Source organism: Chiloscyllium punctatum, chromosome 32, assembly GCF_047496795.1.
Source record: "Chiloscyllium punctatum isolate Juve2018m chromosome 32, sChiPun1.3, whole genome shotgun sequence".
In the NCBI taxonomy this organism is placed as follows: Eukaryota; Metazoa; Chordata; class Chondrichthyes; order Orectolobiformes; family Hemiscylliidae; genus Chiloscyllium; species Chiloscyllium punctatum.
Window position 1 is genome coordinate 41656228 of NC_092770.1, and position 18277 is coordinate 41674504.

The following is an 18277-nucleotide window of genomic DNA, read 5'->3' on the forward strand; positions in this document are numbered from 1 at the left end:
CACATAAGTTGCCAATGTCCATGGATGTGCAATGCTTGTGGCCAGTGACCATGGACTGTACTCTGAGATGGTGGTGTCTGATGTCCAACATTGAGGTCCTTTGGAGCAAGTGCTGTGTTGCAGTCTCCAGGTACCCACTCTGGTTTCCATGTGGAGAATTCTGTGTCTCGCAGCAGATAGGAAAACATATTATTGGGGTGAGATGTTCAATTAAAGAGATTGTTAACATGCAATAATCCCTTTTAATAGGCAACTTGCCACTGCTGAGGAAGACTCTAACTTTGTCGCCCAGAATTTTGTCGAAATGCAGTGAATTACACCCACCCTGCTCCATGTCTAGCCAAGCTTTGCTGGATTTCCTGCATGATTCTGTCACATTTTCCACCACAACACATCTTTCAGGACCCTATAAGATTCTATCATATGCATCAGCACATACACACTTAGAGATAGAAAGAAAATAGCAGGAAGCAAATAGAATGGGCTGTATTGTAAATATCCCAATAACGAAATGGTCAGAACTCAAGCGAAAGTTAAGGTTTTGGAAATATTTAACCAAAGCATTCTATATTTATGAAGTTAAAAATCACACACCAGGTTATAGTCCAACAGGTTTAACTGGAAACACACTAGCTTTCGGAGCGTCGCTCTTTCATCAGGTGATTGTGATGAAAGAGCGATGCTCCGAAAGCTAGTGTGTTTCCAATTAAACCTGTTGGACTATAACCTGGTGTTGTGTGATTTTTAACTTTGTACACCCCTGTCCAACACCGGCATCTCCAAATCATGACTACTATATTTATGAAGTATATAATGAATGATTCAGTAAATAAAGAGAAATGGTAGCCAGCATAAGCAAGATCACTAACTGGTGGAGACACATTTCATATAAAGAAACAGGAAAAGAGAAAGAGTTTTCTACAGGGTGTCACTAAAATCTGAAATCTACTGTCTGAAAACAGAGTGGAAAAGATTTAATAATAACTTAATAGAAGAAAAATGGAAACATACTTAAAAAGATAAGCAGGGTTAATGGGAAAATAACAAAACTGTAGGAACAGTGAGAGGGGTCTGAAGCCTCACACATCTGCATTGCATTTTTCTGTACTATATGACCCTACAGTATCTACTAAGTCCACTCGCTGGGAAGAAATCCTTGGTATCCTAGTGGTTTCCTGTGTCAACAGGTTAGGTATCAGAACAAAGACCCCACTGAACTGCCTCTTCAGCATTCCCAAGTGGGCCCCATTTACATCTCAACTGCCAAAGTATGTCTGCTGCAACTGTGCAGGTGGCAAATATGGGCCAACATGCAGAAACTCTGCAGTCTGGACCTGCACCCTGTGGTTGGTAGGGCAAGTGGAAAATACAGTCCAGGAAACCGTTTTGGAAATGTTGGCGTAAAATCAGGACATGTTTTATTCAGGATGCAACCAGGTTTGTGGCCATTTTGCTAGACTCCATCAGCTATGACAGTACTCTTCCTACATGGTTCCAGATGATCATGCCTTTGGAAATTGAGAAACTGAAATCACAACTTCAAGCCCTGTATTTTTCCATATCTGAGGTGTCAATTTCAACATTGTGTTTTAATTACATGCTGTTCTGTCCAAATTATGACTTATGCTGAGTGATAATTAATGTTCAACATGTATAATCAAACAACAGATCTTAAAACATCGCTTTTCAGTTTATATTTTATTGAAACATAAATATTTCACTTGAATAAAGCAAATGTCTAACAAGTTGAATAAAAGCCATAAAGGGAAAAGCCTTCACAAACCATTAGTTCCTATATTTAGTGGGCACACGATGGGAGGAGCAGTGTTTTTGTCACTTAATATTTCAAACAATGCCAATTCTCATGACTCAGTTGCTGTGATGTAACTGTGTAGGAAAGAACCAGGTGCTAAGTGAATATTTTCCAAATATCAACACCAAGTCAATACTCCACGCCATTTTAAATCCCAAAGTGATTAGAAAAAGCATCCTCTCATTTGCATTGACAGGCTTTTTTGTGCATGTGGTGGATAAACATGGAGCAATACTCCAACACTCTGATTCGGTGCTCCATTTAAGCATTGTGTGCTGGGTCAGGAATTTTCCACCAACAATCTTGATAGCAATTAGCCAGGGATACACAGCTTTCTGGGTCTCCCTTGACTCTTGGCTCAATTCACAGGACACAGAGATCCCATTGTTTCCACTCACAAGCACCATAAAGTGAACCACAATCATCCATTTTGTGGCATTAGACACATATGGGCCTTTGGCCTTCTGTAAAATCCAATTATTATTTGAAATTTCCCAGCAATTTCAATTAGTTGGGATGGAGCAGTGGACACACAGTAGCAGAACAATCTGTGCTCTGCTCGTCTTCTTTATTGGTGTTCATTAAGGTAATGGCTGTACTGTGTTTTCCATGAATCCAAATGTGTTTTTTTTTCTGCTTTTGTACATTTGCCCCTAGGATAATACTGTCTAAACAATGTTGTTAATGTAATACATAATGGTAACATTCTAATGAATTACAAATAACCATAAGGTTCAGGCAGCAGCAATTCATTTTAATTGGGTCCTTAAGGCTAGCAAAGAGACTTTCATTCCATCAGTGTAGGCGGATTCAAAATCCAGAAGCAGATGTGAAAGAACGCTTTTGGCGTCTGCTGCTCAAAAAAACTATACAAGCTTTTGAATGAACCCAATTAAGCTAAGACAATTTTCAGAGATGATTGCATTGACACTTAATATACTTTGACAATGCTCTTTGCCCTTCCATGTCTCGAATTCTGTGGTTGGCAGAAACCCAACAAGGTTGGTGGGGGCAGGGGGTTTGAACCTGTGGATCTGTGGATTTAAACCATGTAATTTGAAGACTGGCTTTAAAGCTTGAAAGTCTATGCAATGAATAATGTTTAATTTGAATTAGATCAGCTATTTAAGCAGAAATAAATGCAAGATGTATAGTAACTTGGAGTTAGCTGCTTTAAGCAAAAGTGATATAATTAATCTCCAATGCTGGCTTTCCCATTGCCTTCTCAACAAAATGGTTCAACTAAAGTTGCAAGAAGACCACAGGACCAGTCTAAAGAAATATAAGCCAGTTTCCAATTTCAGAAAAAAATGTTGAATTATTGTCGATTATCAAAATGTAATTGATACATGGCTCTGGTCTAGATTTTCCAAGCTGGATTGAGTGAATATATTGACCTTCAATGATGGGAAGGAAAGTTTCCTACTGGCAGCAAGTTTAAACAAACAGATTACACTATCCAGGACAAAATAGGCAAAGTGCAGAGAGAGCAGCCATCATTTGTGATGGAGCAACAATGGGGCCAGGTTCTGAATTTTCATCAATTTCCTATCTCAACTCATTATATGAGGTGTATCTCTGTTCACATATAAACTCATATTTCTGCTTTCTGCTGTTAAAACAATTTGTTGACACAGTTGCTCATGACTATTGTTGAGAGGAATCTGTGATAATCACTAAAGGTTTGGCTGCATTTCTCAGTGTTCTTTGATCATGCTGTGTCCCTTGTAAACCTGTTGTAAGACAGAACATGCCTCAGAAGGATTTTTTAATCTTTTTTTTAAACACACACTTTCTTTAAAAATATATGAACAACTGCATACTTTATAGAAGCTGAATGTGATTCTGTGCTTTTTTTCTCTTTCAGGAAGATATTCACTAATTACTATAGCAATAAATCATCTATTATGAATACAGCTATTCTATTTTACATCTTCACTTTACACAATTCCTGTAAACAATGCACTCAAAAACTTTTCCATAAAAGTGCTTTCAATTGCAAGACTCTGCTTCTCAAAAAAGAGACCATTTGAAAACTTACAGAAAAAACTATAACCATGCTGAAGTTGGGACTTCAATTACATGACTTCTTCAGTATTTAATATTAACAGGGTATGACGACCTTTGGGGTCTTAGTAGATTGTTGGAAATGTGCATAAATTCTCTGGAGTCTCACAGTAGTCCTGCATACACAGGCAGTCAGTTCATCAAAATTGTCATTAAATCCCAAATGTTGCCAAGAGAAACAGAAAATGAAACAGTGAAGATCTCTTAATCCTGCCTCGTTACCCTTTCATAATGCCATGAGACTGTTGATCAAAGTCATACTGAAGCAGGACAAATTAGATATAGTTTGTATCACAGTAACATTGTGGACTATTCCATAAATGAAAATATTGCATTCATACTTGTCATAACTTTCATATATAATGAAGAATATTACTGAAAGAAGACACACCTAGAATCACAGTTAACATTGGACATTTTGTTGCAAGGTTTGCAAGTACAGGTTGATTGAACACAGTCAGTACTTTCCTGCAAACTGTCAAAGGGAAATGTTGTTTGATATGACATGTCATCTTTGGAACATAATAGCCTACATTACTGGCAGCACACCAGGACTAAAATTTATTGCAAAGAATTACATGATAACCAGCTTAGGATTGTCAGTAAACTTGCAGTGTGGTTCACTTGTTTTTTTTTACTGGAAGCTCCATATATTAATATGCAGGGCCAGGTTCCTTGCAAGGCAGAAGGAACGTGTACTCACGGTGCTTGTTTCAATCAATAAAACAGATGCCAGTATTCACAAGTTCATTTTGTAGTGAAGTGCCTTGAACAATCTATTTGGTATAAAATTTAAATAACACCTGGCAGTTATCTGTCAGCATTTTTAACTGATGCATTCTCCATAGCAACATCTCTACCAATCAAAGTCTACTTGCCAACCAACCAGGATTCTCCTCTTACACAGTATATATTTTTTCCTAAATTGGTATTCCTACAAATTATTCTAAGGAGGTTAAGGTAAGAAGCTTTGACAGAACATGCCTTTTTTGAGCTATTCTTGAGCTCTGTACTCCAAATTACATATATTATAATGATTCATGTTTTTTCTTTGTTTGGCAATTTTGAAGAAAGTCATGAATACCAGATACTTAACATTTCTTTAGACTTTGTCATTGTTATTTGATATAATTTGCTGACTTTGTGCTGGTGGTAGGAAGCCCATTTACAAGTAAGTGCATTAATAAGTGCATTAATGCACTTTCAAATTTCTGATGTGAATTGTCAATGTGCTCCCCGTTGACAAATATTCAGAAGATATCTGCTGTTAACTCATGAACTAGATGGCTCACAAAGGTAATGGATGTTGTCTCAGCATGAAGAAAGGAATGAAATAATATCTGATTAATGGAAGAGTATGTCTGGTCATTAAATGAGGCATGAAATGCTCTGATCATTTGCAGAAATAGTGCCTGGATGATGTAGCAAACTGGATTGGCTTTTTTATACATTAATATATCCTTTTGCTTCAAAGCTTGAGAAAAATAAAAGAGAGTATAGAGTGCTACCTTCCCAAAAAGTAATAAATCAAATCCAAAGTCAGTGATGGAGAAGGAGTAAAAACATAAGGCAGAGAAAAACCATTTGAACCATTAAGTCTATAATCTGAAGCTCACAGAAACATCCAAAGCAAAAGAAACCTTTTAACCCAAAGACTATCCAAAGATTACCTCTACATTGGCATTCCTTGCATTATATACTTACCCTTTTCTTTGGGAAACATTAATTACTTCTTACTTCTCCAAGAAAAATAAAACAATGCATTATCATCTCTAAAACTCTGAATCTTTGTTTTTGACAAGCATTGATCCCATTGAAATATGGATAGATGTCAAATGAACGACTTTCATGAGAAACCAGTTCCACATGTTCACCGCGCATGAGAAGAAAACCTATTTCATTTTCTCCAGGACATCTGACAATAATCTAAAAAAAAGACCAAAGACCACTCTGTACAATTTAACAACAGGGTAATTTAACTGCGGTATCAACACAACTGAAGCCATAATGTTCTACTGAATATTTGATCATTCTTAAGCCTTACACCACAAAGTTAACCAGGCATTCCATCCTGCTAATTCATTCCTTGAAATAGTCATCAATATTTGGAGGAGATTGGCTATAATTCCAAATAATGATGGATTAACAAAAGTAACACAGAACCCGAGTACTATTTTTAAACCATTTACAGGAAAACTATGGAAGTACAATAGCAGTAACAACAACACCAACAGCTTGTAGTTATACCACACCTTTATGCAACTAAAACATCCCAAGGTGCTTCACAGGAATGTCATCAAACAAAATGAGGACAGGTGACCCTAAAGCTTGGTCAAAGAGGTAGGTTTAATGAAGGGTTGTGAAGGAACAGAGATGGACAAAGATGTTCTGAGAGGGCCTTTCAGAGTTCAGGTTATTAGTAAGCAAAGACATGGCCACCTATGCTGGTTTATTCAAATGGGTGATGCCCAAGAAACCCAAATTTGAGGAAGACAGATATCCTGGTGGTTGTTGGGCTGGAGGAAATTACAGAGACAAGAAGAGGCTAGGCCACAAGAGATCAAAAAAAGGATTAAATTTTAAAATCAATATATTGCTTTAGTAGAAACCTATGTATGTCATTGAGTGCAGGTTAATTAAGTGAATGTAACTTGGTGTGTATTAGGTACTAGAATTGTTTGTTTGATCATTTGCAGATGACCTCAAGTTTATAGAGGCAAGAATATTAAAGGTCAGGCAGGCATGGAATTGAGAAGATTAGAACTTTTGTAGGCATTAATCGGGGTTTTGTCAGATGATGATGAAGGGAAAGGGTGGAAAGTTTGTGGTGGGGTGGAAATTGGGACATCTTACTGATCACATGGATATGTAGTCAGAAGTACATAGTGGAGTAAAATTTGACACAAAGGTTGTGAAAAGTCTAGTTTAGCCTCTGAAAATTTGTCAGGGAGGTGGATGGAATTAATGGCTAAGGAGCTGAATTTGTAGCAGGGGTTGATGACAATGAATCATAACAAAACAATAAAAGGAAGTCATTTGGCTCATTTGCTGATAGATAAAAACATAGGGGCCTAATGTCACTATCCAGCTCTTAATTCTACACTTTGTAAACAGAGGCACTTTGGATGCATGTTTGAGTGCTTTTTAAATTGATAAGGATTCTGCTTTTACCATCCTTTCAGCCAGTATGGTGCAGCCTTTTATCACCCTGAAAACTCTCCTCCATTCTGCTTTAATACTTTAACTAATTATCTGAAATAATTATTGGCATCTTTACTTAGTGAAATCAGTTGCTTGCATTCAATTCAACTTGGCCCCTCATGATCGTATGCATTTCAATTTTTTTTTCTCAAATTGATCCTTGATCAATGAAAAATATAACCTGTTAAATCTTCCCTTATAGTTAAACCTTTGCCATCCTGGCAATGTCCCTATAAGTCTTCACTGTATACTCCAGAGCAATGACATTCATCTTGTAATATGGTGGCTAGAACACAGTAGTCTAGTTGTGGTTTAACTAGTGCTTTGTACAGTTGGAACATAATGTCATAGTTCTTGTATCAATGCCTCAGCTAAAAGATATGCTTTATATATCTTCTCAACATGTTATTGACCTTTCCTGCTGACTTCAGGGAAGTATGCCAAAGTCCTTCTGTTCATTTACGTTTCTCAGTATGCTAGTATTTATTGTATGCTCCCTTGGTTTGTTTACTTTACCCAAAGGCATTATCTCATACTTCTCTGGATTGAATTCTATTTATCAATTTTCTGCCCATCTAACCCTTCTATTTGTAGCTTCCTAAATCTATAACTTTCATTTTTTGTTATGAATCACAAAGCCAATTTTTTTTGTACCATCTGCAAACTCCTTAATTATACTGACCGTGTTTAGACCCAGCCATAAACAGCCTTTTAGTCACAAAAGCACAAATTGACTATGACAATTTTTGGTGCAGCTGCCTCTTTCCCTTGAATCTTATGGGTATATACTTTTCTAACCAGTCTGTCATGTCAGATGCATCAGAAACCTTTTTAAAAATCATTACAGACATGGATCAAATGTGCTACCTTTAACACCCTTCTTGCCATCAATTTGAAACATTCAATCAAGTTATTTAGGTGTAATTTTCCCTGAACAAATTTATGTTGACTGTTTCCTTAATTAATGCATAACATTTAAAATAATGATTTAGAATAACAATGGTTTTGGTTTTCCCAATATTTAACTTGAAGAAATTACTGCTCATCCAATGCTGGATGTAACCATCTAACAATTTAGAGATAGTAGAAGGTTTGAGAGAAATGATAGTGAACTAGAGTAAAGTGTTCTCAGTGTAGCTGTGGAAAATTATGCAAGGTTTTGTTTGATATTTTCGATGATGGCCACGTAGCTGAGAAATAGGAAGAGGTCATGGATTGATTGATGGAAACGTAAGAAGTAACTGTGCAGGAATAAAGAGAAAAGTTACAACAATACTATAGTCATAAGGGTACAAAGCTATGGACCAAGTGCTGGAAAATGGGATTAGAATAGTTAGGGGATGGCTTTTGACTTGTGCAAGTTTGCCAGGCAAAACAGCCTTTTCCTGAGCTGTGGATCTCTTTCACTCTATGCAAATGAGACAGATGAAATCAGTCCCACTCACTGGATCTCACTGGAGTTGCACTGAAGGAGAATCCTGTGGTCAACTACTTCAAAAGCTGCACATTAGTCAAGAAGAACAATGAAGGATAGTTTACCAATTACAATAGGAGATATTTCATGGCTGTGATAGGGGCAAAAGTCACAGATTTAAACACAGAGTTCTGAGAAATGGATACTGATTTAGGGGGTGAACACACATTCATGGACTCTGGTGAGGAAAGCAAGATTGGAAATTGTGAAGTGAGTTGCACAAATGGAGGAGTCTGCTTTTTGGGGAGAGGGTTGATCACAGAGGATTTGAAGGTGAGGGGGACTGTACTGGACAGAAAATGTCAACAATGTCAGTTGACATGGAAGCCATTGTAGTCAGCAGTTCAGTTGAAATAGGACCAAGGGAACAGAATGGGGGCTTGTGGTCAAGATGCATTCAGAGGGACACAAAGGGAAACAGGAGAGAAGCTAGAGAAAGACTCATGTTTAAGGCTGGGGTGGATGTTGGGTGAAGGCACAATTGTTTAATTTGATGCTGTGGATGAGGGAAAGAGAGGGAAACAGCAGAGGAAACTGATCACGTAATCTTAACCTGAGGGACAAAGAAGTTTGGCAACTCTTTATGCTTGTTGCGGGACACACAGGTGGAGCAGAGAGGGGTTTTAAAACCATCTTTGCATTAGTGAAATAAAGCCAGAAATTACATTTGACTTGCAGGATTACTGTGTCAGTTCTTTTCAAATGACAGCAAAAATCGATAGTGCTTTATGGTCAGTTTGGTGGTGAATTGCTAAACCAATTGCTTGTAATATCTGCTCAAATTATATCCCTTGGATCTAAGTGAGAAGAAATGAGGCCCCATATCCACAGTACTTGGTCAGGCAGAGAAAGAAAGAGTAGTGGTTGTTATGGGGATTAAACCATCAAATACTGAAGCGAGGTGGAGTTGAGCAGATCACTAGCTTCAAAGTGGTAAATTGTGAATCAAAGTCCAGATAATTAGGATTTTTAAATCGAGTTGTAAATGAATCGAGAGTTTCCCAGAGGGTCAGACATAGAAGGAATTAGGGCACTTGGGGAAGAAAGTAATACAGGAAAATGATTCCAGAGGGCCCATGTCTGTAATTGGTACAATGAGAGTAGTAAGGTCACTTGTGATGACACCGTGAATGAACTGGCTATGAATGTGGGTTGAGGAGTTTACAAGTTGGGAGAGATCTTGGGAGGATAAGAGGGCAGTGAACTCAGAACAATGACAGTGTTATGAGTTCAGATAAATGTTTAAAACATTGAGAATGAGAAGTCCCTGACTTAGGAAGAAATCAGTGAAACACAACAAGAAATTCCTATTGCACTTGGAAGAATGGTGGAGAACAGTATTTTTGAAAGAGAGGTGAGGGGTGAAATAAGGTGAAATGTGAAATGTTCCAGGGCAGTAGTAGGTCAGGCCAAGATGTGGCCCGATTATAGGCTTCATATTGCCATGACGATGGTCTTTGTTGAAAATCATCAATGAAGTCATCGGGTAGGGCGGCTTCATTAAGTAACAAGGTGTAATTGATTCTCATACAAGTTTCCATTAAGGCCTTGGTATCAATTTGGTCATTCACAATAAGCTCGCGGATGGCGGGACCTTGTTTACAAGTGAAGGAACATTCTACTGTTGCAAACGTCTACCTCATGGTTCTTGAGTTTGAGAAAGTAACTTTTCATTTTGTGAGAAAGTTTTGACTGTGGAGAATGGGGCTTCTGACTTTGCTAAAATACTGAAAATGTCAGATTTGCTGTTATTCTGGTAATGGAGATGTTATTCACATAGTTTCCCCCATATAAGGAAAATTTTGGAATGAAGAGATAATTAACTTACATTCCTCCTGGGAATTTACTAGTATGGTGACATTGCCATGGAAATGAGTGGAGCACAGTGAAATTCTCTGTTTTGAGTTTATCTCAGTTAATGCATAATAAACAAGAAATGGTTACTGTGTTAGTGGATGAACAGCAAAGTGACTCAGTCAGTTTTGGATCATAGATAACTTGGAATTCCTTGGGAGGTAAGAGATAAAGTTAGGCCTACAGCGTAATAGAGTAAATGCTAAATTTATCACCAATGATGGAGGCTGAGAGTGAGAGCTGATATTCAGTACAGTGTAAGGCTAAATTGGAAAAGTGCAAAATTTTGGAAGAGTTGTTTCACTGAAAGATTAAGTAAGAAATTAGCAGAAAATACCTCAATAAAAGAGAGTTAGCCTCACTACAGTTGGAGTTCTGAAAGTAATCAGCTTTGTTGTAGTTTGAAACCAAAGTAGTGAACTGTCAGAAACGAAGATTCTTTTCTGATGTTTTAAGCCCCTGTCGCAGGACTCTCAGGGAGGCATGTGTTGCTTCCACTGCTGTGGAATCCAGGAATGTGAGGACAGTAAATAAATTGTAAGGTCTTTTAGTCAAAAGCTAATGGAAGGTTCCTCATGAAATTTTGTACCTTGGAAAACAGTTATAAGAGAAATCACAATGAATTACAGAGACCATTGGGTTTTGATTTGGATCCCAGGAAAAGTGAATGAACCTTAAACATTTTGTAAGACAAGGGAGGAACCAAAAATAAGAACTGAATTTATAGCACAAATCTGCATGATTTAAAGTGTTAATAGTGATCACTGTTTAATTCCTTTTGATAAATAATAAAGACAATCTTATTTTGCAGTGATAGCATCCTTGCCTCTGAGCCATAAGTTCCCGTTTCTCACTCCAGGATTGGATGGTGTACTCATGATGTTGCCAAAAATGTTAAGCATCAACTTGTAAATCCTTCTAACATACTGCAGTTGCAGTGGCAATCGTGCAAACGATTTCAGGTCAGCTACATGATGGAAACAAAATTGCAGCTTCGATTGTCACTGTACATACTCTGAAATACAATCTTCATGTAAAAGTATACATTGTTCCTTACTGCATGCCCAAACCTCCTGCTTCAACTGCTGGCTCAGTTGTTCTCAATGTTAAACATCATTTGGAGGAAACACTGAGGATGAACACAATATACTCTGCATGGCAGAAACAGCACTGACTGAGCTCGTCAAGACGTAAAGCTGCTAGACTGACCTGCAGCAGGTGGTGAGGGTATCCAACCTGAAGGAAAAACACCACGGACTTCATCTTCACCAAGCTGCCTGCTGCAGGTGTATCTATCCACAACAGTATCGGTAAGAGACAACTGCACAGTCCTTCTGCAGAAGTGGCTGTCTTCACACTTAGGATACCCTCCATCGTGTTGTGTGGCACTACCAACATACTAAATAAGATTGATATCCACTAGATTTAGCAATTCAAAACCTGGTATTCAAGAGGCAGTGTGGGCCATCGGTAACAACAGAAATGTAATCAAATATAATCTCCAACCTCTGTTAAGTAATTCCATAATCCCTGGATCAGATTCAAGCTCTGCAGTCCTGACACATCCAAATATGAATGGTGATGGACAATTAAACAACACACTGGAGATGAAGGCTCCACAAATATTCCCATCCTCGATAATGAGGTAGCCCAGCACTTAGTGCTGAAGTTAAGGATGAAGCTTTAGCAATAATCTTCAGCCAGAAGTGCTGAATGGATGGTCCATCTTGGCCTCCTTCAGAGGTTCCCAGCATCACAGCTGCTCATCTTCAGCCAACTAAATTCATTCCACTTGCGAATTGGTAGAAGGTACTGGTATAGGCTAAGGCTATGGGCCCTGGTAACATTCCACCAATAGTATGAAAGACCTTTACACCAGAACTTGCCATACCACACACCATGCTGTTCCAGCACAATGGAACTCAATGTATAAAATTGCCCAGATATGTCCCGTACAAAAAAAAGTAGGGCAAATCTAACTTGCCAATTATCATGGGTCTACCGTTGATCATCAGGATAGTGCTGGAAGGGGTCATCAACAGTGATATCAAGCGGCATTTATTTAGCAATAAATTGCTCACTGACACTCAGTTTTGACTCCTTCAGGGCCACTCAGCTCCAGAGCACAACACATCCAGGTCGTTTATAAAATGATGAACAGCAGTGGCCCCAAAACAGATCCTTGTGGCACACCACTAATAACTGAGCTCCGTGATGAACATTTCTCATCAACCATCACCTTGTCTTCTTACAGCTAACCAATTTCTGATCCAAACTGCTAAATCACCCTGAATTCTATGCCTTTGTATTTTCTGCAATAGCCTACCTTGGGAATCTTATCAAACGCTTTACTGAAATCCATATACACCACATAAACTGCTTTACCCTCATCTACTTGTTTTGTCACCTTCTCAAAGAACTCAATAAGGTTTGTGAGGCACGACCTACACTTCACAAAACTGTGTTGACTACCCCTAATCAAATTATTCCTATCTAGATGATTATAAATCCTATTTCTTATATCTTTGTCCACAACACAAGTAAGGCTCACTGGTCTATAATTACCAGGATAATCTTTACTCCCCTTCTTGAACAAGGGAACCACATTTGCTACCCTCCAGTCTTCTGGCACTATTCCTGTAGACAATGATGATATAAGGATCAAAACCAAAGGTTTTGCAATCTGCTCCCTAGCTTCCCAGAGAAACTTAGGAAAAATCCCATCTGGCCCAGGGGACTTATCTATTTTCACATATTCCAGAATTGCTATCACCTTGTCCTAATGAACCTCAATCCCATCTAGTCCAATAGCCTGTATCTTAGTATTCTCTTTGACAACATTGTCCATTTTGTTTGTAAATACTGATGAAAAATATTTATTTGGCACCTCTCCTATCTCTTCAGACTCCACACACAACTTCCCACTACTGTCCTTGACTGGCCCTAATCTTACCCGAGTCATTTTTGTATTCCTGACATACCTATAGAAAGCTGTAGGGTTTTCCTTGATCATATCTGCCAATGACTTCTCAAGTCCCCTCCTGGCTCTTCTTGGCTGTCTTTTTACGTGAGTGATGGCTGTTGACATCAAGGCCCTGCACTGGACCAAGTGTGGCCAATTGAATAAAACAAGTGAATGGGAATTGGGGGAAAACTCTCTGCTGATTGGCATTATACCTGCCACAAAGGAGATAGTTTTTGTTGATGGAGGTCAGTCAGCTCAGCTACAGGACATCTTTCTGGAATTTCTCAGGGTGGTGCCCTATATCCAACAGAAGTGGGGCTGTTTACTGATGATTGCATAATATTTATTTTCATTTGCCATTCCTCTGATACCGAAGCAGTCAATGTCCAAATGCAGCAACGTTTAGGATATTCACGTCACACAATTGTCAGACAATGAAAATCTCCAAGAAAAGAGAAACTAACAATTGCCTCCTGACATTCAATAGTTTTATAGTTTCTGAATCCCCTAATATCTCTTTCCTGGGGATTACCACTGAATGGAAACTGATCTGGACTAGCCATATAAATACCGTGACTACTAACTAAAGTCAAACGGTAGAAACGTTGCAGTGAGGAACTCACCTCCTCATTCCCCAGAACCTGTCTACCATCTACAAAGCAGAAGTCAGGAATGTCAGGGAATAGTCTCTATTTGCCTAGGTGAATACAGCTCCAACAACACTCAAGAAGCTTGAAATCATCCAGGACAAAGTAGGCCACTTGATTGGCACCAGATCCAGTAATACTCACTCCCTCTATCACCAGCAGTCAGTAATGGCAGCACATACCATCTATGAGAAGCACTGCACTTATTATTAGAAACTAATCAAGGTACCTTAGCACACCTACCAAACCCATAATCACTAACATTTGAAGGGACCAGGACAGCAGATACATGGAGACCTTTGAAGGTTTGGCTTCAAGCCATTCACTATCCTGACTTGTAAAGAAATTGCTGTTCCTCCCCTTTTGCCGGGTCAAATTCCTTGAACTCTCTTTCAACAGAATGTGAGTGATTAGATTTTTTTTTAGATTACATTACAGTGTGGAAACAGGCCCTTCAGCCCAACAAGCCCACACCGACCCGCCAAAGCGCAACCCACCCATACCCCTACATTTACCCCTTACCTAACACTACGGGCAATTTAGCATGGCCAATTCACCTGACCGGCACATTTTTGGACTGTGGGAGGAAACCGGAGCACCCGGAGGAAACCCACACAGACACGGGGAGAATGTGCAAACTCCACACAGAGAGTCGCCCGAGGCGGGAATTGAACCCGGGTCTCCAGTGCTGTGAGGCAGCAGTGCTAACCACTGTCCCACCATGCTTCTGCACCAAGTGCCTGCAACAGTTCAATAAAGCAGCTCACCTCCAACTTCTCAAGGTCAGTTAGGGAATTGTAATAAGTTCTGGCCCACCCAATGACATTCACAGCTAATTAATGAATTTGTTAAAAAGGAGCATGACAGAAGTTAAGCAGGCTGAGAGGGAGTCAAGCCTGCAACAGCAGCAGAAGTGTAGAAAGATTCAGTTAGAAAGTTGGAAGGGCATCTTATCTGAAGAGGGAGAAATAAAAAGGATGCATGCAAAGAAACAAAATAGGAGCCTTGGAGAGGTTAGTGAAGTTGAAGTTAAAAAGGAATAAAAATAAAGTGGAAGTCGAAGTGATGGTCTCAGGTCTGGAGCAGTAGCCGAAGCACACACATTAATGGATACAGTGAAAAATCAGGCTACATTAGCTACTTTGATAACAATTACGAGGGTATACAAAGTTACCTGGCAGTCAATTGGGAATAAATAGGATACAATATGAAATGTTCAAAATTATGTAGTATTCCACAAAAATAGTTGTAATTATCTTTCTGTTCCTATACATATTACACACGCTACAACTGTCTAAATGCAGGTCAGTTGCACTGAAGGTGATTTTCAAGCACATAGTCTATCCTATCACACACTGAACCATGAACTGAAAAATACTCCAAATAAGCTGTATTAATTATATTAGAAACTGTTTACTTGTCATTTGTGGAGTGACTGAATTTTGATTCAATGAAAAGTGTGCATTATTGGACCAAATATTACACTTCTTTCAAAGCTATCTATACTTCAAACCACTTAACAGAGACCTTGGAGGAGTTTCATCCAAGTGCTTTTTTACTTACAACATTATTGTATGATTTGTAAAGTCAAATCTGACCAGTGATAGTTTAAGAAAAATATACACCGCAAGATTATTGGACACAACAAGAAACAATAAATACTTTAAAAGGAGCATCATGATGTCTCATCATGTTAAGGGCATTCACTTCTCAATCTATTGGCATATCTTTATGAAAAATACATATAATACATAGTTCCTGACCTCTCTTGGAGAATCTATATTTCCATCACTTTGCTTCATCCTGCTGTTCTTCAAAACACAGTGCAACTGTTTAAATCTTTTAACCTTTCCATCATGTGTTGCTCTACTATTGTATTACCTATAGTACTAATGTGATGAGATAAACTAAACAATGAAAATGGTGGTAAATGACAAAAGAAAATATAAAATTCCTGAAGATCTACTCTAAATTGAAGTGATCTATAAATTCAGATACATTTAAAAAGAGCTGTGCATGAAAACTCAATATAAAAACTTACTCTGCTTTCTTTAACCTACCAAAAGCTTATTAACAGCAATGTTCATGATTATCAATGTAATCTGTGAATCTGGATTATGTACAGTAAAGTGGGAATGCTTCCATTAAGCAGCTTTTACATTTGGTGGATTTTACAGTCTAAAAGTTATTAAAGCTGTGCCCTTGTCCAAAGATACACAAATTTCATCAAATATTCACCAAATCACTAGTTGCGCTAGAAAATTAGTAATCAGTACTTGGGAAATTGTCTTGTGTATATATTTTTTTCAAGCCAGAGCAAGTCTATTTCTGATTTCTGAAGTACATAGCTACTCTGCTGAAGGATGACTAGTAAGTCCTACGATCTTATTCTCTAATTTTCCTGTACAACAACAGCATGAATTCACACACAGACTGATAATGAGACATTTATAATCTGCAGGATCATTCGTTAATCAGTTTGTTGAATATCAAATGAAGTCTGAAATGTTGAAGGGGAGTAACAAGTCCAGAACATTGGACTTTGGAAAAGGCAGTCCAGATCAAACTGACTCAGGCTTCAGCAAGTTTCCCAGTGTCAGGAAAACTACCTTGTGAACAGAGGATGAAAAGTGAAGAAGCACTCTACACAATATTCAATGCATCTCTGATGGATCAAACAAGTAATGGCATTGAAGATAGCTACTGAATTAATCATGGGCATCAACTATACCTGCCTTTTTGATTAACACACCCAAAACAAACTTTGGGCATTTAGAATTGATGTTAGAGTAGAGATAACCTGGTGTGGAGAACATTAAAAAATAAAACATTATTTACATAATATTTACAATGTGACAGCCCACCAGATATCTGAGTCGTTAAGCTGCCACTGAATGATGCAGTCATAGGGAAAGGGCAGATGGAGATTTCATTGGAGAATTATGTAGATATGAGCCTTTGAAACAGAAACAGACTTAATCTGGCTTTATCATTGCTTTGTGTAAGGCTGACTACACTAAGCTTCGTGATCCACTGGAATATCTGCGCCTACGTACAAAAGGGTTAGGAGGGCAATACTGGTGTGGGTGGTTGTAGGGTGGGGGTGGAGGTGGAAGAGGTGGCTGATGAGTGTTTTTTACAGGTGTTCCTTGAAGCCCATCTTCCTTTAATTTGCGAGGCGTGGAGCTAGTGGAGTTGTTGTCTGTTCCCACTTGGTGAATAGGTGTCTCATTCTGAGCGGTGTCGGATTTGTCTGGTTTCACAGGGACTACTATGACATTCACAATCTGCTGGCATTGGAGTAGCGTTTCAGGGAGATGATCCATGGCTCCTGATACAGCTGAGTTTTCTTGCTTGAAGTTAAGAAGGGTGCTTTGCTGGACTGCGCACTCTTGGTTCCCCTCTGAGCTGTGCTGATAGGCTTGAAGCCTATTGTGAATTGATACCTAGGTTAGAAACAATCAACACATTGTGCATTAATATATAAATATTATATATTCAGTGAGCAAGCTGTTCCTGCTTTTTGTGACTAATGATCAGAAGACAAAGGGCATTGATTAGCTCAAGAGATTTTATCATACTGTGCTTTGTTTCAGAAGAGATGATCTGACTTTCATGAATTCACATATACTAATACATGAACAAATTTTGTGTTAGAATATAAACCTTTATAATTTTGGGGTTATTTTCAAAGCACTTGGAGTGAAATCTCTTCATTGTGTGCAATCTGCAGTGCTGTCTCCTTTGTTCCCAAAATTGCACTCAGTTTTAAAGTCTCCCCTAAGTTTGCACCTCACTTGCATATCCCTGATTGAAAATCTGTCAAAGTCCAACCACAACAAGCAGTATTTTAAAATGCAGTTTCTTTAAGAATACAATTGCTATTATTATTTACTTGGCAAAATTTGATTAATACACTGAAAATAGGTTTATCGCAAAAGCAACATTTTATTCACAATTGCAATCACATCTGAGTAGCAGTAGCTTCCTTGTTAATGATGTTGACTGAAATGAGGCAGTAGGGTTTTCCCAGCAAAGCTTATGACAAATGGTCTTATTTGCAACCAGCAGGCCCACTGAAAATCTTCCCTGTATCTCTTACATTGTGAGAGTGAAGAGTCAGTATACAGTTGGTGTCTTAGAAATGATGTGCAAATGCCACATTTACAGCAACAAATTATAAAACTGCTATTTGCAAGCATGAAACTTCTGCACTCTCCAAATTATTCAAAATGGTCACTGTAATCATGGAGTTT

At 38.4% G+C, this 18277-nt stretch overlaps 1 protein-coding gene across 2 annotated transcripts in view; it reads right to left on the reverse strand.

Annotated features, from left to right (window-relative positions):
* Positions 1-1742: 1742 nt before the first annotated feature.
* The window catches only part of LOC140458097 (IQ motif and SEC7 domain-containing protein 3-like), a 401191-nt gene continuing 384656 nt past the window's right edge, over positions 1743-18277 (reverse strand). The window contains exon 14 of one of the 2 annotated variants that reach the window (XM_072552166.1): positions 1743-17467. In XM_072552166.1, coding sequence (XP_072408267.1) covers positions 17033-17467 — 435 coding nt within the window. In that variant the 3' untranslated portion in view covers positions 1743-17032. The remainder of the gene's footprint in view (positions 17468-18277) is intronic. The other variant, XM_072552168.1, reaches the window with a different exon arrangement.